Genomic DNA, 24,572 nt, shown 5'->3' on the forward strand with positions numbered 1-24,572 from the left:
GTATATAGTCATTTTTTATGTATAATAGATGAATCGAGATTATCCGTTATATACGAGCAGCCGACAATAAACGCATGCTTTGAGTAAATACTCGTATACAATCGGCCTTCGGTGATGTCCACCATACAGTATAAGTTTATAAAATTAACTTTGCAATTCGCCCCTCCACCTGATCACCAACCAATTTCACACAATTTCATAATTTAAACAGTATAATAACGAGGATTATCAAGATAAACAAATCGCTCACACGACTAACGTCGATTCACTGTAGGTGAATAGGAAAGTCGAAAAAAGGGCTCATAAGCCTTTTGGGATGGTTCAAGTATATAAAAAAACACATTCATAGTGAGTTGTCACCCGTACAGCTTTGCATCTTGTTGAATGACAACCCTTTACCTCATCGTCATTTATGTTCTGAATGAAAATGAAATACTGATATCATTATGAACTATTATTAGCCCTGATCCACCACCTACACCACTCTTAGCTTTTTTCTTAAGATATCCAAATCCTTTCGCTAGACATGTTTTATCAGTTGATGTACTTTCAAGAAATGTTGATCCTATAACAGGTCAAATTTATACAACAAGATTAATTTTAAAAAGAGGTATTTTACCTAAATGGGCAACTAAATGGTTACCTGGTGCAGCTAATTCAGGTGGAAGAGGTTTAGACGCTTGGATTTTAGAACATAGTATTGTAGATCCACCTGGATGGGGTGAATCATCAACCTCAAGTTCAAGTTCAAGTTTAGGATCATCAAGCAAGAAAAAGAGATTAAATGGAACAATAAACCCTAATTCGGATCAAGATTCGGATTCAGATGTGGAATATAAGAGACAACCTAGATTGAGAGTTCAGCAAGGGAATTTAAATCATAAGAAATTGATGCATGTTATTGAAGGCGGAGAAATTAGAGCTGGACCTGATGGGTGAGTAAATCGCTTAGGAATGATTGATTATGTCTAATCAATGGTCTGACGCTGTTTGCTCTGTTGCGACTTTTAGAACAACACTACATCATACTACTGCAGAAGTGAGGTCGAGTTTTGGAGGAGCATGGTCAAATTTGATACGAAATAGAATAGAACAATATGGAGTAGGCAAATTCGAAAGTAATTCTGAAACTGTAAGTCAAGAGAATTTCTTCGGTAACAATTCAATGACACTGTACCATTTGACTATATCGACAATGCTGATCACTCTTTGTAACTTCCAGTCTCGAAAAGGAATGTCATTAATATTAAATCTCTTACGTACTAGACATCCATTACCAGAGACAGCTGAATTCGAATTTTATCCACCACCTCCACCAGGGTTTAATGATTATTGGTCTGATTTACCTGAAGCTATAAGTCGAGCTAAATCTAAAGAAGGATCACCTAGAAGTTTTTTCCTTTCGCCTGGTAGTATAGGTTCTTGGGTTAGAGCAAGACGAGAAGGTGGTAATGGAAATTCCAATTCCGATAATCCTATAAATCCACCTTAGCTTTAAATAATGTCAACTTATTTGGTACTTGTGTATAAAGGTATTTTGTCGATCACTTATCATTGTCCTCTATCTCAAATGTATGCATACACATGAAAATAGTCATGTATTAGCATTTTGAATGCAAGAATTGCTTTGAGCGGGACATAATTAAGTATCTCGGCAGCAAACCTTGCCGATTTTCCCCTTGCATGAGAGATTCATCCGTCGCTTGTTCAAGCGAAATTCAATTTCAGCCTAAATGCGAATCATTGGATGAAGTGTGTTCACGTTGAGACCAAGCGTTTAGTCAGAATAAAGGCCATGTGATTGATTGATTGATTCATTCGATTGTCAATATGTCGTGATGTACGAGATCAAGATCCCTGGCAGATTAACTGGAAATATATCGTTGGGGAAGATCTGATCTGGTGTCAAAATGTGAATTTAGCTGATCATTGTAGACAACGTTTGAAATGTGTCATCTTTCAGTCTGTGTCAAGTGATTTGCATTTTAACGAACCCAAGACTCGGTCATATGGTCAATTCCTTGGTCAATCTCTGAATAACGGTACAGATCCCTAAAGTTTGCTTTACGATGAAAAGAAGATATTGGGATACCTAATTAGAAACGTCGTATGCATCTCGTTACTGTAAAAAGCGATTAAGTATTAAACCTAGGAAATAGATATACACAACAAAAAAACCGATATGAGGCTTTTGCCCACCGGGACGAGATCTTAAACCAATTTACATTTCCCTTACATCAGTTTCACGTTGTGTGCTGGAAATTGAGTTTTACGTGGGTTCTTATACAATTCTAGCCCATCCGAACGCTCCGATATTTGGACCTAACTAAGAGATTCCAGAAGTATACCAAAAAGTTAATTCACCCGTACAAAGTGAAAATCCCTCATCACATGAGAGGAAGCTCATTTTGATATATATATACATTCAGGGTTATTTTCTTTACGTCAAGGTTATTTAATTTTCTCCAGGAGACCCCAACTTTTTCTCCACTTTTTTGTTACTTTGTAATTTAGAGCCCCTTTCCTTGTAAGGCAGTTAAGTAGTAAGAGAAGGGAAAATGAAAGCGAATTTCCTAAATTCGGCATAGGCGTTATCCGTGAATCATATACCGCCCGTTCTTACGTTTTACGTTTAGAACTTCGTCATTTCTTTAATCGCGCATCGTATCGTTAGGGTTTTTGATCACGCTTGATTTGGTTGATCACGATACTTGTCCTGTATGAAGAAGGGATACTTTGATTTGGCTGGACCTGCCCAATCACGCCGGGTTGTCTTTTTAGATCGGTCGATGATTTATATGCTTGAATACGAATTGACTAAAAAGAATCGAGATTCGCTTGAATACGATATTTTACACATACCTTATGATTTCATCGGGGAATGTTTAGTTTAACTTTTCACATTTAAGAGAGTTTCTCTAATTCGTTAATTTAACTTTATTTAAACGCTCAGCATTCTAATAACTCCATTTTGCTTGGAGATTCTTAGAAATCCAGACTTGCAGTGTACAGATAAACTGTGCCAAAATACAGTCTCTGTCAATAGCGAAATACAATTCCATCCGACAAACAATACGTATCACATTGATCCCAATACGCCAAAAGAGAGACGCGATAATGGTGATGCAACAATAACGAATCGCCCCCTTATTGTAACATTCATCAAAAATCATTCAATAAGCAGGTGCCACGCATTCCCGTAGCCTGCCATATACCACTTCATCTCAAACCCTATCATCATCGTTGACAAGGAACTATAAAAATCTCTCAATACAGCCTGTCAACCCAACAATATTGCGCTCTCTCTTTCTGCATTAGTAGGGGAAAATCGGAAATCGGACTTGGCCGAAGCTATTTACACGATATCATTGCACCTTCAGTCCCATCAACTTAACACAGCATTTCGTCAGTCTCAAAGACGACATCATACGTGACATCAACGAGAACCTCAGAACACGAGCGCAGGATTTACAAAAAATTCCAGAACGTCTTTACCGAGACTTACCACCAGGACCTTATAGAAGGGCACGATTTAGCGCAGTAGTAGTTAGTGCCTTATCCGGACTCTTATCTGACGTGTTCCCATCGTACGTACTACCGATTTTTCTCTCTTCTCGCTCATCACCTATCCCATTCAAGCATAATCCAGTCCACCTCCTTATACGCACCGCATACCCAGACTAGTGAACCCTTGTGGGATCGAGCATTGTGATTTTGGTTATGATGGTGTGGGGAATTTTGATGGATAATCGTTATCTTACATCCCAATATCAACCTACGCTATGGTCACTATAGAAAGACAATAGAAAGTCACGCTGAGTTACCCTTCGTCGCATTTTAGTTGCCGAGGTTGTGTACATCGTCATTGATCAACAATATACATACGCTTAACTTCCTTTAGTCATTGACTTGCATCTTCATCTATATATTCCAGCGGAAAAGCCTTGATCCTTAAGCCCTCAATCCGCAAATATCCTTTATCGCCCATAGCTTGAAACAAAGGCATCAATAAAAATCGCCTTATTGTACCCCACCAGTCTACCCCCACTCAGACCTGTATCGACTAATCGGCACACGTTTTTACTGAACACATCAACCTACAGTTATCAGGATATATATATAACCTGATCACGTATATAATAAAGAAGAATATTCCCATCAAGTTTTGTTTGTATTCATCAGGAAATCACCATAAATATCTTTGATACGAATAGTTGCGCCCAAGAAGCACAAAGATTTCAATTTGCGAAGCTTTCTTTTTCGAAATTCGGAGGTAGTTACCATAGTTTTGGATATATTATTCCAAACTTTGATTAGGAGTGGTTGTCGTGGGAGTAATTGCATTTATCACACCTCGTGGTGCCAATTGTGAGTTCGGGCTTCTATTCCGAGACAGCCACTATGTATAGCTTCTTCACTTGGTTCTTCCACTTTGAGAAACGTCATTTGACTACCTCCTTTGATCGATTGTTATTCTCACCATCTTCCGAATCCTCCGCTCGCAATCTCAAGAACATCCCTACTCTGACCCCTTCACATCTATACCATCATGTGCCACCCAACTATCCTTTCTTCTGATTTTCTTGGAAATTTCAATCAGTTTTAAAACGTCTTAACTTTTCGCTTTTCGCGAGACAAAAGACTGCTTTGAATATGATTTGTAATCTTTCAAATGTCATCATTTTGAATCGAATGTAAATCTTGTGATTCATTCCTCCCCAAAAGTTTTGATGCCTCATAATATGCCCACTTTTCATGTCTATTTATTAAGGTCATCCAATCAAAATGACCAGGAGCTAATAAACTTGTACCCTCTTTCTATCTCGATGGTCCTTTCTTCTTTATCTTATACACACACACGCATTCGTATATCCACTTCTGCTTCCTATCTATTATCACCATAAACTTCAACACGTACGAAATCCCCTCTTGGTGCGCCTTACCATTCTTGTCGATAACCATCGATCAACTATTACCTCCGATAACAGATTAATCACCTCATCGGTTTTCTACCCTTTATAGATACTATCACAATCCTTTAAATACCCCTTTGTGCGATAATCATTCGATCAACCCCTTGATATACTTCGTCCTTCAATTAGTCGCCAACACCCTTTTGCTTATGTCCAGACACCCTAGCACTGGATTGTTAGGGTAAGACGAAGGACAATTGTATTGGCCTCCTAGATCGAAACACATAATCATTGATTTTGATCATTGACAAGCGCTGTAAAGGTAAGATTCATTCGTCGTTTCCGTGCACTGACAGCGTATGGACTGACTGAGTATCAGTGCCGACTACGTTTAACCAAGATGGACATGGACATGGACGTAGCGTGGTGTCTGACATGCTCAAAGCAGACAGTATGTCCTACTCAACTTAGTATTCCTATTGTTACCCATCTAACGATCAACTTGTTAACAGAGAGACCCACGAAGTCCGTATTGTAGCGAAGCATGTCGTTTACAGGATACCGGATCCTCTTCCAGTCCCGATAGACATATACCACTCACTTCGCCAGTCCCGCCTGGTCTTTTTACATCGCCTAGCCATCCCATACATTCCGGCAATCCTACTCCACGAGCTAACAATTCGCCTGTTCGTCGACCATCGATTGGTCCTCTTGCTCCTCTTTCAAATTCGTATCGATCAAAACCTATTCCTCGAGATCGACGAGCATTCTCCTTCCCAGCTTCCCAATTCACTGCCCAGGTGCCACCCAGGATCAGTAATTCACGTCGACCAACTCAGACTGGCGAAACACTTCAATTCGCTAGACGAACCAATCCTGTTTCAGTCAACCTGACCGTTTCTCCTAGTGTCGGCGGCCTTTCAGTTCCGAGACCCAAAGGTTTCGATAAATTATCCAAAACAACCGGAGCAAATACGCCAGTCTTCCAGGACTCGGTATTCTGTTCCACATCCGAAAGCAGTGATGATGAAGCTATCGATATCAAGGATGTATCTCCCATGAAAATCCCTCGAACTCTTCCGATAATCGAAAACACCGTTCGACCATTGAGTATCAAGCGCGCAAGCATGTCTCATGCTTTTACAGCTCCATCGTTCCATATTCAAATTTCATCCACAATTTCACAACCTCCTTCACGGTCATCAATGGCCTCCCGAAAATCGCCTAGTCCCGTTGCCGCCATGATCGCGTCATCAGCTTCTTCGAAAAGTAGGGAAGATATCGTCAGCTGGCTGAATGAAGTGAAGCGTCTCCCAGGATATAACGACGCGACAGACGAGTTTAATCTTCCATCTCATTCGAGAGGTCGATCACGCACTAGAAGGGACAAATTGCCTTCGGCAAGCCAAGATGTCCGTGAAGATCATGAAGGTGAAAACGAAACTTTGGGAACAACTCCTAAGGGTCGAATCGTTTCTGCATTCGCTGGATTCAGCACATTTAGCGGATTTGGTGTGGGTCCTATAGTCAAAGCCCTGACCGGAGTCACTTCCGTTACGTCGGCTTCTCAACTAGCAGACTCCGCCAATACAGGCCTTGGTCTTTCGTCTGTACCAGCTCCAACAGAAGTATCTCGTGTTGCAGTCGCGGTCGCTACACCCAACGAACAGGATAACGGCCATTACTTACAAATGGGAGGCGCTACACCTACCTTATCCACAATATCAGTGTCTGAAGTCATAGATCCTCTCACGGACAGTGGCGACCACATCGACTTTATGACCACAACTGACGATCAGTCTGCAACTGGCTCAGTATCATTCATGCGAAGACGGTTCTCGTCGGCACGACAGCCTTCAACTTTACTCTCGCTGGGAGGCAAACAATCACCTGCTAAACCAGTCACCTCTACGACCTCGGCAATCTGGAATTTGTCTTCTTACCTGAAATCTTTTAGTCCCTTCTCTATATCCTCTGTCATCTCCCCTCATGCACCCAATGCAATTACAGATGCTCAGCAAGCCAATCTTCCCACATCCGACTTGGCCAAACTCCAAGCTCAGGATCAGTCTGCTCCGGCACCTGTACCTACCGCTCGACTCTCGACTTCTACACCAGAGGAGTCCCCAGCTCAACAGATGGTCAGAAGTCTACCTATGGATATAGTCATTCCTGTGGGAGGTGAAAATACGAATGTTGACAGGGCCAGACAGAGAGAAGAAGCTAGAGAATGGTTAGGGACACCTCAATCATCACGATCACCCTCTCATTCTCAAGTTAGAGGCCGACATAGATCGAAATCGGCTTGTCATTCTAGATCAGCATCACATACACGAGGTCATGAACCCGGGAGAGGGCATGATAGAAAGGTATCATATGATGGGGATGCTAGTGCTGAGGAAGATGGAGATGTCGTTCATATTGAGCGAAGAGGTCGATCTAGGCGAGAAAAGGGATTAAAGGTGGAGGTCTCACAAGAAAGAGGTAGACGAAACTCGGATATTAGGACGGATATCGATGCGGATAGAGGTAGAGGTAGAGAAAGGGATAGAACGGTCCGGGTATAAGGAGGATCATTTTGGGTTTTCATCAGTCATCATCATTCATTGCTTTTATTCATTCACGCGCCATCAAAGTTGTTCGTCGTTTATCACTATTGTATCAAATTATTAGGTCTCTTGTGCTCATCAGTCGGGTCAGGGGATTCAGTATAAATCTCTCATACTTCCTCTGCCTATATTGTTTATTGTATTCTGCAAAAGTCACAGCCGACACAAAAAGACATATGGTTCATAGTCATAGTTTCAGTATATGAGTCATAACACATGCAATGTTGTATATACATAAATAGATGGAAATTGCACTTCATCTCGGCAATTAGAAGTAATTGCACCTAACGGTCCGGTTAAATTCCAGGGTATCTTATCGATATCCACCCGATATCCACTTATTAGCGCTTTTTCTCGATCATGCTGGTGGACATTATTACACCAGTCGCCTTGGGAAAGCGGGAGTCATGGCAATGGCCTTGGCTAGTGTATTATTAGCAGTCATATGTGCCTGTGGTACAGGGGGGCAGTCGAAAGCTATTACCCAATATCCACCTGAAAGCTAGGAGGGGTCCAATGGGGTCTCCTATATCATATTCTGGGGCAGTCGATCAGTCCGAAGGATATATGTATAAATACCTTACCTATGGGCTCACTATCAATACCGCTCGTCATAAACCCCGTTTGGCCCATCTGAAACCCTGTTAAAGATGTTTACTCATATCTCTTTGGCGACCTTGGCTCTGGTTGCTCTCTCAGCCAAAGCAGATATACCCAGATATGCCCAAAAGATAAATCCCCGCTCGTTCGCTGTTCTGGATAACGTACCCACCGGTAAAGTGTTTAACGGTACTTCTGTAAGCTGGATCTATCATTTCCTCGGTATTCGGGTCGCTGACAATTTGTTTGGACTTTTAGCACTTTATACCACCTGGAACGACTTCTGACTCACTCAAAGCTAAACCATTTCATATATATGATGATTCTTTCTACGATATAATCGGTTCAGATCCCACTTTGACTTTATTGGCACAAACAGAAACAGATCCAATCTTCCATGAGGCTGTTGTTTGGTAAGTGTTTCATTTTCATTATCATATAAATGAGATTTTGAAATTGATAAGTCAAGTTACATTGTTGAAAAAGGCATCCTGAAACGAATTCAGTTTATTTTGCACAAAATGCAGGACCGATAGCAGCTGGTACAGGATTAAATAAATCTGCTATTGTTCAAAAAATTTATCTTGATGAAGCTGAAAGAATCTTTAAACAAGGCAATGGAACTGGTTTTGTCAATATAACAACAGTTAATTCAGGTCAACAAGTTATAAATCCTAATGGAGGTACAAATTTTAGAGGTAAAATAGTTTATACAGCAGAAGGTCAAGGTGATAATATACCACCTGCATTATACCTTATTGATCCGAATAATAATGATAATACAACAGGTTAGTTCGATTCAAATCTATTTTAAAACCACATCATCAGATTTAAATTAGCTGAATCTAAATTTTGTTTAGTCATTTTGAATAATTTCTTTGGAAGACAATACGATTCTTTGAATGACGTTGCTGTTAATCCCAAAAATAGAGAACTTTACTTTACAGATGGACCTTTTGGTTGGGTACAAGCTTTTAGACCCGATCCTGTACTTCCTACACAAGTTTATCGATTCAATTATGATACAGGTGTCGTTAGAGCTGTTGCTGATGGGTTTCACATGACTAATGGTAAGTGAATAATGACCTTCCTTAGACATCCAGATTAATATTGCTTATTTAATGGGAAAATCAACAGGTGTAACCTTTTCTCCTGATGGGAATTACGCTTATATCACGGATACTGGACTAAGTTCAGGATTTTGGGGATATAATTATACAAACCCTTCGACAATGTAAGTTGATCGAGCATTCTACCTTATTTCGATTCAGACAAAAAGGTGTGATGAAGCTAATCAACACTATCAAAGCTATCGATACAACGTAGATGACGATGGTAATTTCGGTAATCGACGAGTATTTGCATATAATGAAATTAGAGTTCCAGATGGTATGTTTGTCTTTTCTTTTCATGTTTTGACTGAAAGCCTGCCTCCAAAGGCTGACAATATCATTTAGGAATTCATTGTGATGTAAAAGGAAACGTATATGTTGGTAATGGTGATGGAATCAACGTGTACAACCCATCAGGTTTATTGATTGGTAAAATTTACCTTGGTACGACTTCTGCAAATTTCGCTTTTACAGGTAAAGGTAAAATGGTAGTTTGTGCAGAAACTAGATTATATTATGTGAATTGGAATGCCGAAGGTGCAGATATCACTTCAAGGGAGTATACAGGATGAGTGGAAATTGATTCAGCTAAGTGATGTCAAAATGAGGGAAATAAGCAAATCTTGAGATATAATCAATATCGTATCGTTATAATGAATGTCATACACGTAAAAATCATCTACCTTGATGCTATATATACAACAACATCGGAAAAAATGCAGGGTATAGCCATCTACGAATGCCGATCGCTAAATAGACCGTCATCTAGTCATCTAGCTGAAGCTGTCCCTCCCTCCATCCTCCAAACTTTGACTACACCGCTCCTATCTCCACTGATTATACAACTACTAAAAGGAGTTTCAACTGTTCCGAGTTTACAGATTGCATCGTAATGCGGTCGGAGCGGCTGCCGATCTCTTTCCCTTGTGGGCATATTAGGATGCCTATGCACGTTCGGAAGGGTATATATGTGAGCGGGTCCTGTGTTATTTGATTGTCTGATCGTTAAAAAAGGCGTCAGCGCTGACGCGTTCGGCTTCGCCGACCATGGCAGGGTTTGGTTGAGCTGACTTACCTGAAAGTCACGTCCTTGTCTTTCTGAGATCCACAAACCACAAAACCATCCTGCACTTTGACCAAATCCCAATATCTCACGACTCGATCCTCCCCGGCTGTGACCAACCATCCCGGTCCACCGGAAGTATCGCCTTTAGATCCAAGTTCAGGAACGGACATCAATACACTTTCGTCATTCCTGGGCAATGAAGACCAGTTTTGTCCGACTATCAGATCTAAGATTGTCTTTCCCGTAACTAGAGGAGTTTCAGAAAAGGAAGAGGCCAAGTCTTCTGCAGTGATAGTTTTTCCTATACTTCCTAAAACTGATTCGGGACCTTCAGCAAGTTGCGCAATATATTTGGCTTTATCGGGAATGACATCCTCGATTTCTCTCGATGGCGGATCTGGATTTTTACTGACTCGAGATTGTCGAACTTCGTATATCTCCATCAATTTAGAAGTTTCAATGTCATAAACTTCAATCAGTGGCCCAGAATCTCTTCCAATCGTATCCGTAGTCATCGATACACTTTCCTTCGACGGTATATGAGGTATGATAGACACCATGATCCACCTTCCCTTGCCTCTTGTAGGGTGGATTCCGAGCGATGTGACTTCTCCCCCAGCTTTCCAAGATTTCAACAAGAGGCCAAATCGCAGATCCCACAGACTTAGCGTTCCAGAGGAGGTACCCAGGATTATCCAGTGAATTGAAGGACAGAATGAGGTGATCACCCCTAGTTCAAGGGGATGCTGATATCGCCTTGTTATCTCCATATTTCGTATATCCAATATAGCAATCGTTGATGCAGATGTTACCAGAAGCAGAGATGATTCTATGTTACAATGAGGACCAGTCAGCCATTGGCTACCCAGGATCGTCATAAAATAACACTGAGCGTACCTTGAAGATGGGTTACGGACTTGACGTATCCCTCTTCCTGACCGGCTTTCCAAGACCTTATGCACTCTATCTTATTATACTTCGTCGAACCACCCGAGCCGGTCACATGTACGCGTAAAACACGCAATTGACCATCCTCGGCAGAAACGACTAGACAATGTGTATTTTCGATCCTACACATTGCGGCAATAGGCGCATCCATACGATAAGTCAACCGCGGCTTAGTGGTAACGCTACGTTCGAGTCTTGCTGAGTCCCATATATTTACAGTAGCGTCATCTGAAGAGGTGGCAAAGAAAAGATTATCAGGTGACGCAACGATAGATGTGATAGCTCCTTCGTGTTGAGTCAAATGGGCGATCATGGTTACGCTTTGAGGTGTTGATGTAGTGTTCTTCACCCGAGGCGCACGTTTCCTTTGCGAAGCGGTAACACGAGGGCCTAAATCAAGCAGAGGCTCCCTATAGTTCTCAAGATCAACTTGTTCGAGGAAAGCTTTGACACCGGGATCTTGACCCTCGTATGAGCTGCTATAAGGCGCCGTCGTACGAGGAGTGAATGGGGCAAAGGTACCTGTTACTGTGGGTGTAGTTCGACCTGAAACAGTGTCATCGTGAATTGTGGTCGTTCCGATGGCGTTGGCATGAGAAGCACCAATAGCAGGCGCAGCTTTCGAGTCTATCTTCTTCCTGCCAGACCTCGACATCGCAGCGAGATCGATTGAGGAGGATAGGCCGGATTCCGAAGGGGTGGCGTTGGATTCAGCGTTGGACGGGAGAGGAGTCTCGATGGAGGTGATATCCGTCTTTGATATGGGTTCTAAAGTTGCCAAGCGTTTTCGGATTTCATCGAGCGGATTCTCTACGGGACCCTTGTTGCTTCGGCTCGCGAACGATGTTCGTCGACTGATAGGCGATTCCGATAAGTACGGGCGCAGTCGTTTGAGATCTGCTTTCGCATCGACCCCAATCGTGCGCGGACTGATGAAGATAGTTTGAGGTGTCACGCCAAGATCGGTAAGTGAGACTGCTTTACCAGTAACCAAATTGACTTCCGGAAGACTCGTAGTAGAATCAGTGTCTCCGCGCCTATCACATCTGTCAGCTGGACTTTCGGAGAACACGTGAAAGCTTACGCTTTGGCTGTGTGAGCTTGCTTCAATATGAAATCCTTCATCACCTCGATCTTTTTCTCGTCCTTTTCAGTGATACCCTTGTCTCGCAGCTGTTGTCTGAGTATATTATTTACATTGCGTCAGCGATGCCCTAGGCGAGATACGGGTCTTTTGTGATAAAGACGCACGAGATATTGGGCTTTTCTTGTGAATTCTTCACCAAAGCGGCCTTCGTTGTCCCTTTGGTCTGCGGAACGTTCCAATAACCCTTGGGAGTATTCTGCTGGGCAGCTACCTTCGCTGCTGTCAATGTACTTCTAGGCAGCTGATTGGGACCATCAGCCTCTCTTCACACAAATGTTGATATTGAAAACTCACCGGCGAAATCAGTGCAGCCAGTAAGCTGGCCTCAGTGATCTCCTTTACATCCGAATGTAACATCGGTCTAATACCAGGATATAAGATACACCAAACATCGGTAGGAGGTAGATTTTGAGCAGCGGTGGCAATAAGACCAGCAGTACCTATGAGAGACACGTCAGTATTTGATTAACCATTGAATGGCGGGCTTAACGTACCTTGCCGTATCCATATATTAGGGTGACACAAGAAACCCCTAACGGCAGAAAAGACGTCCCATAATTTCATCCTCGCTAATAACCCTAAAGATGTCAAGCTAGTCATTGATCCGATTACCCTAGCTACGACAGCTTCTTCTGGATCTACGCGCAATGTCAAGATTAGCAGCGAATAAGAAGACGGCAAAGGCGAAGCTACACATACCAGCCAAAGCCTGAAGCATCAATGGTAATACGTATTCTTCGATAGCTCGGACACCTATGAAGGCTCCGACTCCAACGATGCCGTCGAAGAACGCCAATCTCAACATCCAGTCTCTATCGTTGAGATAAGTCATTATATGACTGAGTACCGTTTCATTGGATTTCTGTCGACCAAAGAATAGGCATAAGTCTGATACGGATGCAAGAATCGAGCGCTTGACTGGAGCGCTGATATCGACAAGAAGGGTTGTAGCTTGTTCTTCTACTACTGTCTGTATCTCTTGAAGCATCGAGTCGTAGTCAGGCTATTGAGTATATTTGAGCAAATACTCGCGTTATTCAAAATGTATATCTGCTTACCTCGATCACGCCTGACGATTCAGGTCCGGGTCCACTGACAGCTTTTGTAGCTTGGCTCATTTCCAGCATATTCACGGCGGCCTCAGCCAACCGTACTAAACCTTTAGCATACGTGGCTCTAACAAATATGTCGTTGTCGGTTGACAGATGTCTCATCTGTGGTAAAAGGTATTCGGGTATGAAAGTAGCGTTCTGCGAAGTGATCGAATTTATTGTCTCGACAACTATGACAAGAGTCCTGCAAGCCTCAGCACGGACGATAGCTACCTCGTCGGACAGCAATTCGACGACAAAAGGTATGATTCGATCTATTTTGTCCTCATCGAATAGGAATGGGAGGAGATTCAGGAAGAGCTGAAGACCATGTAATCGGGAGGAAGGCCATATACAGTTCCGTATGGAGGATGTCACAATGTTCAGCAGCAACAGAGCAGGTCCGTCTATTCGCTCCATGTAAGCTTATCGTGCTGTCGAATGGCCTAAACTTAATTTCTTACCTATCGAAGGGCCACTCTCAAGATGCACGCTGATGCTATCCCACTCGTCTAATATTCTATCAATTTTCATCCCACATGTTCCAGCTGACTTATGGTAGAAGGTGTTTTCCGTATTATCGGAAGTTGCTTGATCACTAATTTCAGACAACGAAGTCGTGTAATCTTGTAAGAATGTGTAAAAGTATTCGGGAAATATGGTTTCTCGGAACATGGAAAGTATTCTGTCGAATGAAGGTCTCGATGAGGGGTCTAGAGACAGCATCTGGGAGATCATGTCCTAGAGTACGGCTAGATTAGAAAGATCTGTCAAGCGAGAAGAAGAAGAAATATGAAACTCACTTTGACTGCGTTATCGTCAATGTCGTCCAATAAGCCTTCTAATCCAACCGTTCCTTGTCTATAAGCAAATAATTCACTGAGATTAAAGACAGTCCTTCCATCTGTCCACATCTCCGCTAAAACACATCCAGCACTGAAAACATCCATTTCCTCAGTTACTTTGCCATCCCTTTTACCCCATCCTTCAAATTCTCCTTCTCCTGGTACTTTTCTTTTCTCTTCAGCTAATTTCGAATCGGAAGTGTAAAATCTCTCTGGAGCTACATAACATGTACGTCTTGAAGATGTATCGAAAAAGAAAGAAAAGTCGGATGGATCATCAAGAGGTAAATAAGTAGGTTTGAAAGATGAGGAAAAATCAGTGAGAAGTAAAGTTAAGTCTGTTGTAAGGAGAATGTTTTCCGATTTGACATCCCCGTGGGCTACCTACATAGCATAGTGCACTTAGCTTGCAAGATCCAACTGGACAAGTGAATTGTTTAGAAATCCTACCTTTCTCAATCTGGCATCTCTCAAACACGTTAATAATTGGAACGCAATCCACTTCTTCTCTATGCCAGCTAAGTAAGGCTGAATACTGCGTTATATCTCTTTGATATCAGCTAGATTCTTTTCACATATGGAAAGATACTCTTGGCTCACCTAACTCTATCGTAAAGGTTAAATCCAATCCATTGCCTTATCAAATATCCAGCTTTATCAGTCTCGACGAAAGCTTGATAAGTATTCACATTTGGTAAATCCGCCAAATTATCTCTTTCAGCTAAAATTCAAATTATCAGTTCGTCTTTCACAATCTGACTTAACTAGGAAGTTGACTTACTTTTCAATCTACGTTGAATAACTCTCAATGACATAGCTGGATCAGGTTTAATGAATATCTTAAGTACGATTGGACCATAAGCATGTTTAGCTAAGATAGTTTTCAGAAACCTTGAGGATGATAAACTGAATAGCGAAGGACATCATAAGCTTCATTATAGCTACACTTAGGGAAAAAACAGAATAGCTCACCTCTTATCGTATGAGATATCGTTTCCCAATTCCGCTACATATGAATCTAGTGCCGTCGAGCTATATTATAGAGTCAGTGATCTACTCTCTGCCAGCTTCAAGGAGTGACCTAACTGACGCTCTAGCCATAGATGAGATATTACCCATTCTGCCTGACTTCCTTGACCGCCATGAGAATCGTTTGTAATGTTCATACGCTAAATTGTGGTGTATATGCAACAAGTAAAAGTAAGTTAAGTCGAAGAAGACAGGAGAGATCACAACCGGGGAACGGCGAACAGCACAATTGACCACGTGACATGTCAACAAACCCGGATGCATCGTAAATAGCGGGATGAAAGGGGGGATATGCATTTCAGTCGTAACAGTCATACTGGCATCGTATAGTACAACATACACAAAATACACTGTAGGATATACAACATCGACTCCACTAATTAGGAGCTAATTGAGCATGAGCGGGATCTACAACGTTCCTCAACGTATCCACCAGTACTTCTGCCCCACGCTGTATACCCCAGTAGCCAACTTGTCTGATTCGCTTCGAGTTGGCAGCTTCAGACGATACGTGATGAGCGAGAGCAGCGTAAATTTGGTCAGAGATAGAAGTCATCAGACCGGCTATGGTGCGATGATTCGTCAGCTTGCGTAATTAATTTCAAGAGGAGAATAGAAGCTCACTCTCGAAAAGCTGTGGAAGCACAAAGATTAATATATCATTAGCGAAAGTCAAGTCAGAATACCACGAACAAAGACCACATACCGTCCACGACCCATCGAAGTCATTCTGTGAACGTGAGTATCGTCAGCATAAACTCCGTAGGGGAGTAAAGGACGAAGCTAACTCACCAAATCCGCGGCTACTTGACAATGAATCGGTACTAGAGTCCTATTCGCGCTGTGCGGTCGAATGTTGTCAGCATATCGACCTTTTGGGGTGGGTAGTACAGATTTTCCACTCACTTGATGAAGGCTACAATAGGCCGAATCAACGCATTATTGGTAACGCTCAGGTCCGTAGTATATATCGGTACAGCAGCTTTGAGATCCCTAAATCTGAGATCGATATCCACCACAACTTGCCTTCTATCCTCCATCTCTTTCTCTGGTATGATTGGGAGTTTAGGCGCTCTGAGAGGAGGTCTAGCTAATCTAGCTTGTCCAGGTATGACTTTATTTGCTTCATTAGCGGCATTTATAGCTGAGTTGAGTGGGATATTTGGATCTTCAGGATGAACACCTTGTTGAGTTATCGTTACTACATTTCTTGAGATCTCATCGAAGATAGCTTTGATATCCACAGAATCATCTGGATGAAATGGGAATTTGATGTCAAGTACGGCATCCAATTTACCAGAAGTGATCCAACTTATTGGTCCAGTATGTCCAGTAGCATATTGAGCATGTTCCACAGGCATTCCATCAATTCTAAATCGAGCCTATCATACGATTCGTTATTGATCACCCTCTTTATTACCAACGTGGAAGCGACTTACCATTCGCTTAACCAATTCCCCATCATCTCGAGTTTTTCCGAGCTTTTGAGGCATATGCAGACTGAATAAACAATTATCGAATTGCCCAGTCATGCCTTCGGCGCACATGAGGTCATAGAATAGCCATCTCTTTCTCAGAGGACCGATCATGGCGTTGAATATTGATACGTTATAAGGTCGTTGTCCACCAGGCTGGTAGACAGTGATCAGAGCATCCTCGACTTGAAACGAGTCGAATTCGAAATCGCCCGAGCGGGTCTCATGTCGAAAGTCGGCGGGGGTAAGTGGTTTAGACATATCCCACCATACTGATCGGCGGTCTGCTCGACTTTCATGTCAGCTGTATACCTTTCAAGTGGATCGAGGCTACGAAAGCAGCTCACCGACAACTCCTCGAACACCCTTCACTTTCGCATCCTTAATCAGTCCTTTGCCATCTAACCACCTTTTTAAGCTCAACGATACTTCCACCTCGTCAAAATTCACGTCGAACATCGTATAATTATCTGCCTCGCTGGCTGGCGGAGGCGCCAGGTATGTGTCAGGAGAAATCGCTGAAGAAAGGAATGGAATGGGCGAGGGTGGTTTAGCGAGTGCAGCTTTACTCTGTTTGGTCTTGTGTGATTGAGGTTCTGGATCATCGGTCGATGGGCGACGAGAGACAAATACATTTCGAAAAACGATTGTCGATGATGCCCATTTCGGTACAATGGCTGATTCGAATCTATGAATTCCTTTCCTCAGCTTCGTTCAGTCCCAGGATTATCAGCTATAGTCGATTACTCACATTACTGTCACACCGGTGTTGTAAGTCATGTAATCCGAAATCCATCTGGCTACGTATTCTTGTAATGAAAGTGAATTTAGGGTAGCAAATACGGCAGAAACAAATGTAGTGCTGTGAACAATGATGTCAGCTAATCGTGCGACGGAGAATCATCTGACGACTTACGTTCCGACCAGAATCCACAATGCTATATTAGTGAGACATCAGTCAGCTTACACCACTCAAAGATGCTTGTGAACCAGGTGACTGACTATTTCCGAGCACAAAGAAGCTCGCGAAAGCACTCATATCATCCGTATTGAATCTTCTCCATCCTCTGATCGTGAACCATTTCAGCCGTATTCTTAGACGCTGCCACCATCCAGAGGCAGCATTCAACAATTCTTCTTTCGTTGGTCGATGAGGTGAATTCTGAGCTATCGCTCCGGAGTTTTTGATCAATCTCCTTATAAATGGTGCATAATCTTGAGCATGTCCTTGATTATGCGTTGGAGCCGTAGGAGGCGGAGGTGTAAGAGGAGTATTTGAGACGGATGAAGTTTGACAGTTTGGACAAGGAGCTTTCGACTCTTCTTTAGTCGAGCTCCATCTCTTTTGGAATGATGACTTTTGACTATGTGAGATGGGCTTCGTCGTGGTGAAGGGAGCGGTTCTTGAAGTCGTGTTGGCAGCCAGAGTGGATGCTTGACGAGTGAAGAAATCATGTATAGCTAGATATCGATCCGCTTGAGCTGATCTGGGTCGTAGCCTTCGGCCGATATTTGAAGAAGCGGACGCTGATCGAAAGGAAGTCGATGAGATCGTTTGTATCGATCGTGTGACTTGCATTGTGCTCTATGCGTATGCTACTGTTCCGCAACGCACGGCTTAGCAGTCGATAATCTCGATCTCTATGGTGGAAGATGAGAAGAATGGCTGTTGAAGCCTTTGTATGTTATCGATTATGAGCTTTTAGTATTATGATGTCAGTAAAATGGATTCGAGTGGTAAAATTATTATACCTTGTGAACTGACTGACGTCGGTAACAAAAGACATTAAGCGGCAACCTAAATTTCTAAAATATCTGCAGATCATTTCATTATGTAATTAATTCAACCAGTAACCTGTGATGTGGCATTCTATCTGCTGGTATGACTTTAATAACCCATCTTCATATCAGTCAATGGTCGGAGCCCCTTTTCACACGTGCTTATTTTGAGCCAAGAAGCACGTTTAAAGGATCAATATTGCATCATGCATTTCGATGTATTTTGCCCAGTTGCACCGTTCACACTTTCCTATTTCACACAGCTTGCTCACTGCTTACAGTTGAACATATCGAAGCTCTCCAGGAATAGTGGGAACCGTTCATCATGTATGCTCCGGCACCAGCTGGACGTACAAGCGATCGAACGCCTTTACTCGTACCTAAAATTGCCTCAGTGCAACATTCCTCACATCAATATCACCGTCGTATAAATAAGCGGCATCCTGTACCGCTATTTTCAATAATATTCACATCGATTATACTCTTGGTAGTAGCTTTCCTAGCTTGGGATGTATCGATTTATGGACATTGTTATGTTAAACCCTTGTGTCGAGCTTTGTCAGGTAGAAATGGACTAGAACAAACATGGTGGAGAAATCAAGGACCTTATTCACCTTTCAGATCACAAGGTCCGGGAGGAGGAGACAAGGGCCTACCCAAAGGATGCGAGCTGTCTCAAGTGACCATTGTGAGCTGGGTCTTGAACAATAATCTCACTCAAAAGCTCATTCATGGACCGTTGTATAGCTTCATAGGCATGGTGCTCGATATCCTACTGCCGGCTCAGGACAATGTATATTATCGGCACTTCAGAAAATTGAGAACAGACAAGTAAAAGTGCCAAGAGGATATCCAGAATTCTCGTTCCTGCTGAAAGAGGATCTCAAATTGAGCAATTGGAAGTTTGATGAATTGATGGATCAGGGACGAAAACAGTGGGTCTTCGTTCTCTTGTGATGGATAACAAACGGTGTGTACACGCCTGATCTTGACTTGCGACGTCTCTTAGATCGTGGATATCAGGCAGGACATTGAAGCAACAATACAAACAATTCCTGGGCCAGGCAGAAGGGATATTTACCCGATCATCTGGAGGTGGACGTGTAGTTGAAACTGCTGGATATTGGTTAGAGGTGAGTGGCCCATGCGGATAAATTCACAGTATTGCCTGGCCCAGCATAATTCATGACTGAAATTCTCTGATGGATCGAAGGGCTTCAGAGGTGAAAGATTCAAGCTAAAGAAGATCTCAGATTTACCTCAAGTAGATGTTGTCATTCCTGAAGGAGAGGTAAGTCTGGTGATGATTCTCATATGACTTGTGGTAAAGCTGAATGTCCCAAGTATTTTAGGAATATAATAATACCTTATCAGTACATTCATGTCCAGCATTTCAAAATTTAAATCCAAAACCAAGTGAAATAAAATTTAAAGACTTTTCACCATTACTTGAACCTACTCTTAACAGATTAAATAACATTTTAAAACCTCAACCTTTACTTGAGATGGAAGATTTAATTTGTTTAGCTGATATGTGTGGATATGATTCACAAAGTAAAGGAGAAAATTGGGAAGGATGGTCAAAATGGTGTTCAATATTTAATAAAAATGAATGGGAATTATTTGGACATTTAAAAGATTTAAAAAGATGGTATGATTTAGGTGAAAAATCTAAATTTGGTAAAACTTTAGGTTCTGGATATACAAATGAATTATTAGCAAGATTCAAAAATTCAAAAGTTTTTGATAATACTTCAACAAATCATACTTTAAATTCTAATGAAAAAACTTTTCCAAAAGGTGGTAATTTTTTTTTTATTGATTTTGGACATGATAATGAAATTTTAGAAATTATTTCAACAATTAATTTATTAAATCAACATCGTCCTTTACCTATAAATTCAATACCTTTAAAACGTACTTATATAATATCAAAAATCGTTCCATTTGGTGCAAAATTAACATTTGAAAGAATTTCATGTAAAATTGGTAATTGGGAACCTGATCCTGAAATTACAATTAAACATAATGATTCAAATAGAAATAATGATGGTAAAAGAGATTATATTAGAATTTTAATCAAGTAAGTTATCGATTTCTGTATTTTCCATGGTGGATTTGCTTTGAATTGACAATTTACCTTTTCTTTAATAGTGATAAAATAGAATCTGGTAATCATCCATCATGTGAATTTTCGGGATTAGCAGATTTTGGTTTATGTGAATTAGATTCTTTTGTGGAAAGTCAGTCATTCGCAAGAGAATTAGTAGATTGGTCAATATGCTATGAAGACCAGAATGAGATATAGAACAAATTTGTGTGACGATTGTAGTATAGTATCTTGAAGAGAACATTTGTCCTATATATAGTATGTACATAACGAATTTGACGATAAAAATGCAATGCAATAAGGTGATATGGTATATGTTAATGCAGATATACTATGGTTGGGTATTATGATGAGATAGCTTCAGCTGGTGGATCGAATCGACCAGTTTGTTGAATATATTTAAGTGTATGTTCCGCTGTATGAAGGAAAGAATCTGGCATTCCTGCCAAACGAGCTGCTTTCTGTTTTGAAAGGTCCCATATCAGTCAAAAGATTCAGGTAGGATGGCGAAGAATAATATATGATTGACTTACGATTGCATGAGATTTATGATTTATCCCTGGTTTCAGCTTGTAAGAGTAAGAGAAAGCTCCATCCTGAATCAGCACGTGCGATGATTCAGCTTGATTTCGCATCTACATTATGAGTTTACTTAGTACTGGTGCAATAACTTACAACTTCATCCACATCAGTACACCAATATTCTACCCCTTTCCTCGCAATTTTTCCCTTTTTCGTTGGACTACCGTACTCGTCCTCATATCCCAACATTCGACCTAATTCATGATAATGAGTCGCAAACATTGTTTTACAACCTATGTTATTGAGTATATAATTCAGAGTTGAATACGCTATCGAAACTCCCGCTTGCAGAGTAGTACCTCGACCGATCTCATCCATGATAACCAAAGATTTGGGGGTAGCATGCTTTAGAATAGCGGCGGTTCTACGATATTTGTCAACTCGTATTGCTGGTTTGCAAAGGGAAACGCCGAAAACAGCTTGACTTACTCTACCATTTCAAGCATAAAAGTACTTCTATCTCTCCACAAGTCATCCCTCGCACCTATTCTACTGAATACTTTATCTACTATACCGATCTTAGCCTTTTGAGCCGGAACAAATGATCCGCTTTGAGCTAAAATAGTTATGACAGCAGTCTGACGAAGCAAGGTTGATTTACCACCTTGATTGGGTCCCGTGATGATATGTAAATGGTTTGAGCGAGTCATGAGCGTATCGTTGGGTGTAAAAGACCTAGATGACTGTAATAGAGAAGACTCGATCGAGGGATGTCTTCCCGCTACGATGTTCAAATCAGAACTGTGATCATATCATAAGCGATCAGCTTGTTTCCGAAACCTGACTTTTCTCTGCTTAGCTGAAACCACTGACGTATTATCCAAACTTGGTCTGACCCAACCCATCTCTTTCGCATTTTGTGCGAAACACATGGTCAAATCGAGCTCGTCGATCAAGCCAGCGTTGACCTGGATCGCATCGGCTTGTTCGATCACTAGATTTCGCAGATCCCGCTCTGCTCGCCGTTGAGCCATCGAGAGTGTCTCCATGGCAATTTCCGTCTTAGCACCTAAGGCGGACCAAGCACCATGTGCGAAATATGCTATTTTACCACTTGTACCTCCTATCCTTTCTAATGATCTGGCCTTTTCAACTTTCGTAGCTTCACTAATAGTCATCTGAATATGATAGCCATACCTCACACTTTTCACCAATTTCAGTTGAGGTGTGGAGAATCGCTTCACTAGATCGGCTTGTAATTTATCCCTTTCTTTCTTCAGTTGTGCCAAATCGTCATGCAAACTTTGTAGTTCCTGTGAAAAACTTAATATGAACGATAAGGTTAGCTAGTCTCGCTACTGACTGCGACTGATTTCCCAGCTAACCTAGGTAGGATCCACCATTGTCTGTCTTCTCGTTCCTGCTTTTCCCTCTCAATTCTCTCTTTCTTGGTCTCCTTTGCTTCTTTCTTATCCAAAAGATCGCTCTCCTCACCTAACATAGCTTCACCGGGATCTTCGCTTCCATCATCGATATCGTCTGGGGCAGGATTCCATAAAATAGCGTTCTCATCAATTGACTCTTCGATCTTCGTTGCAAGTTCGCCAAGTGGTGCGAAAGTCCGAGTCAGCTCTTGAAGACGAAGTACCCCCTCGGATTTTGCCCTGTTTCCATAATTCTGGATTTCATAAGCGATTTCTTCGTTGATGCGGGCAATAATACCCTCAATCGTTCTTATCCAAATTCCAACATCCCATATATCCCGACTACTTCCACGCCGAGTTCGAAAACGCTGAATGATTCTCATGATATCCTCTACATTTCTTAGGATATCCCTGATTTCCTCGCGTAAATCCTCTCGGTCGAAGAATGATTGGACTAGAGCTAATCTTTTGTTGATCAAGTCTAGATCCGTTGAAGGAGATGTAAGCGTGCGAATCAATAATCTATGTCCTGATTGAGTGATGGTCTTAGATATAACGGATAATAAGGTTCCTCGGGAAGAAACGGGGGATATAGTTTGTCTTTCACCGATAGCAACAAGACCGCCAGGGCGGAGGGCGTGTCTAATTTCTAAAGCTTGTAAAGTAGCTGCATCAATCTGCATTTGAGACTCGGCTACTTGACGATTAGGCTGGGTGAGAGCTGGCATGGATTCTCGAAGGGCATATTGGAGATGATGTCGAAGTAATGCTATAGCGACGTTTTCCGTGGTTTGAGGTCGGACGGACACGTCAGGCGATAGGACCCCAGTCGCCCATAATGGAGGAGGTCGAGACGGATCAGCGAAAGAAACGTGTACACCAAGTACCTGGAGCAATTTGAATAGACCGGGTATCGAGGATTCATCACTTCGCAGTGGTTCACCTGCATCGTCTTGCCATGCGGCTCGCAAGGACCTGTCGAGGACGATCTCCCGAGGAGCGATTCGTGCCAGTTCGTCCTCCATATTGGACAAAAAGGTATCTTTGGTGAAGAATTCACCGGTCGAGGGGTCCGTATAAGCCAAAGATAGCGTTGCTGTTGCGTCACCATCTACTACCGCTCGTTGATCATTCATAGCAATAGCAAGTAGGAACCTTGATTCGTTTCCATCTAACCATCCCTCATCAATCATGGTGCCAGGAGTGACCACTCGGTAGACTCTTCTCTCCTTTGGTCCAGTCGCAGCGGTAATTTTCTTGCCTACATAAGCTATCGATCCTTCTTCATCGTATTCTTCGACAATTACAACCGTATGGCCAAGCTCTTGAACCAGAATCTTCAGATATTTATCCAAGGCAGCTACAGGAAAGCCAGCAAAGGGGAATTTACGTTCAGTCTCTTTGGTTTTACTCTTCGATTTGGTTGATTTCGATTCCGTTTCGGTGTTAGCCAGCTTATAAGTCTTTTGAGCAAGTTTTATATTCAAGATTGAAGAGAGTTGACGAGCAGGTTCGAAATACGACTACCCAGCAGGCAAATAATCAGCTGACGAAAAAGTCACTTGGATAGTTGAATAAGAGCATCTGATTACAGGACATACCTCATAGAACTTGCCTACCCTAGTCAGCAGAATACAGTCAGGAAATCTCAACCAATTTATGTATACTTCTCTTGATAAAGGCGAATCGGGGATGACACCGGTCGCAATAGCTTTGTTCAGTTCAGACAGTTCCGCATCCGGAGTTAAGACCGTCTCTTCCGTTTTTGCGCTATCGATGGAAGCTGACATGAAAGATATGAGCTCGAATCACGATAAACAATCTCGCCTATAGAGCTCACCATCTTGTCCGAACGTCGTTGGTCCCAACAACCCAGTGTCATTTCTCCATTGACGCAAGGGC

The 24,572-nt window shown here is 42.0% G+C and overlaps 7 protein-coding genes across 7 annotated transcripts; 4 read left to right on the forward strand and 3 right to left on the reverse strand.

The window, feature by feature from the left end:
- Positions 1 to 316: 316 nt before the first annotated feature.
- I206_100780 (uncharacterized protein) lies at positions 317 to 1,492 on the forward strand (the record flags this gene model as incomplete). Its single annotated transcript, XM_019152327.1, has 4 exons — positions 317 to 348; positions 462 to 935; positions 1,012 to 1,132; positions 1,223 to 1,492. The coding sequence occupies 4 exons, from the start codon at positions 317 to 319 to the stop codon at positions 1,490 to 1,492; spliced, it is 897 nt and encodes a 298-aa protein (XP_019014465.1).
- Positions 1,493 to 5,313: 3,821 nt separating this feature from the next.
- On the forward strand, positions 5,314 to 7,480 carry I206_100781 (uncharacterized protein; the record flags this gene model as incomplete). The annotated part of the gene is made up of 2 exons (XM_019152326.1): positions 5,314 to 5,364; positions 5,426 to 7,480. The coding sequence occupies 2 exons, from the start codon at positions 5,314 to 5,316 to the stop codon at positions 7,478 to 7,480; spliced, it is 2,106 nt and encodes a 701-aa protein (XP_019014464.1).
- Positions 7,481 to 8,172: 692 nt separating this feature from the next.
- Positions 8,173 to 9,806, forward strand: I206_100782 (uncharacterized protein; the record flags this gene model as incomplete). The annotated part of the gene is made up of 7 exons (XM_019152325.1): positions 8,173 to 8,319; positions 8,381 to 8,535; positions 8,609 to 8,910; positions 8,983 to 9,192; positions 9,260 to 9,356; positions 9,432 to 9,511; positions 9,580 to 9,806. The coding sequence occupies 7 exons, from the start codon at positions 8,173 to 8,175 to the stop codon at positions 9,804 to 9,806; spliced, it is 1,218 nt and encodes a 405-aa protein (XP_019014463.1).
- A 197-nt stretch (positions 9,807 to 10,003) lies between these two features.
- Positions 10,004 to 15,450, reverse strand: I206_100783 (uncharacterized protein; the record flags this gene model as incomplete). The annotated part of the gene is made up of 16 exons (XM_070202275.1): positions 10,004 to 10,232; positions 10,310 to 11,129; positions 11,198 to 12,285; positions 12,333 to 12,428; positions 12,500 to 12,636; positions 12,690 to 12,835; positions 12,890 to 13,033; positions 13,095 to 13,398; positions 13,454 to 13,893; positions 13,951 to 14,227; positions 14,290 to 14,715; positions 14,782 to 14,866; positions 14,932 to 15,052; positions 15,113 to 15,237; positions 15,304 to 15,363; positions 15,422 to 15,450. 16 exons carry the CDS (start codon positions 15,448 to 15,450, stop codon positions 10,004 to 10,006), a joined length of 4,527 nt encoding a protein of 1,508 aa, XP_070058376.1.
- Positions 15,451 to 15,736: 286 nt separating this feature from the next.
- Positions 15,737 to 18,414, reverse strand: I206_100784 (uncharacterized protein; the record flags this gene model as incomplete). The annotated part of the gene is made up of 10 exons (XM_070202276.1): positions 15,737 to 15,924; positions 15,985 to 15,994; positions 16,067 to 16,090; positions 16,153 to 16,201; positions 16,267 to 16,742; positions 16,800 to 17,119; positions 17,183 to 17,523; positions 17,587 to 17,697; positions 17,752 to 17,773; positions 17,838 to 18,414. The coding sequence occupies 10 exons, from the start codon at positions 18,412 to 18,414 to the stop codon at positions 15,737 to 15,739; spliced, it is 2,118 nt and encodes a 705-aa protein (XP_070058377.1).
- Positions 18,415 to 18,939: 525 nt separating this feature from the next.
- On the forward strand, positions 18,940 to 20,922 carry I206_100785 (uncharacterized protein; the record flags this gene model as incomplete). The annotated part of the gene is made up of 6 exons (XM_019152322.1): positions 18,940 to 19,302; positions 19,362 to 19,549; positions 19,624 to 19,747; positions 19,828 to 19,905; positions 19,967 to 20,697; positions 20,769 to 20,922. The coding sequence occupies 6 exons, from the start codon at positions 18,940 to 18,942 to the stop codon at positions 20,920 to 20,922; spliced, it is 1,638 nt and encodes a 545-aa protein (XP_019014460.1).
- A 146-nt stretch (positions 20,923 to 21,068) lies between these two features.
- Positions 21,069 to 24,460, reverse strand: I206_100786 (uncharacterized protein; the record flags this gene model as incomplete). Its single annotated transcript, XM_019152321.1, has 7 exons — positions 21,069 to 21,185; positions 21,258 to 21,320; positions 21,400 to 21,670; positions 21,736 to 22,047; positions 22,120 to 22,569; positions 22,632 to 24,193; positions 24,272 to 24,460. 7 exons carry the CDS (start codon positions 24,458 to 24,460, stop codon positions 21,069 to 21,071), a joined length of 2,964 nt encoding a protein of 987 aa, XP_019014459.1.
- Positions 24,461 to 24,572: the final 112 nt, after the last annotated feature.

The sequence above is a fragment of the Kwoniella pini genome, chromosome 1 (assembly GCF_000512605.2).
Source record: "Kwoniella pini CBS 10737 chromosome 1, complete sequence".
Lineage (NCBI taxonomy): Eukaryota > Fungi > Basidiomycota > Tremellomycetes > Tremellales > Cryptococcaceae > Kwoniella > Kwoniella pini.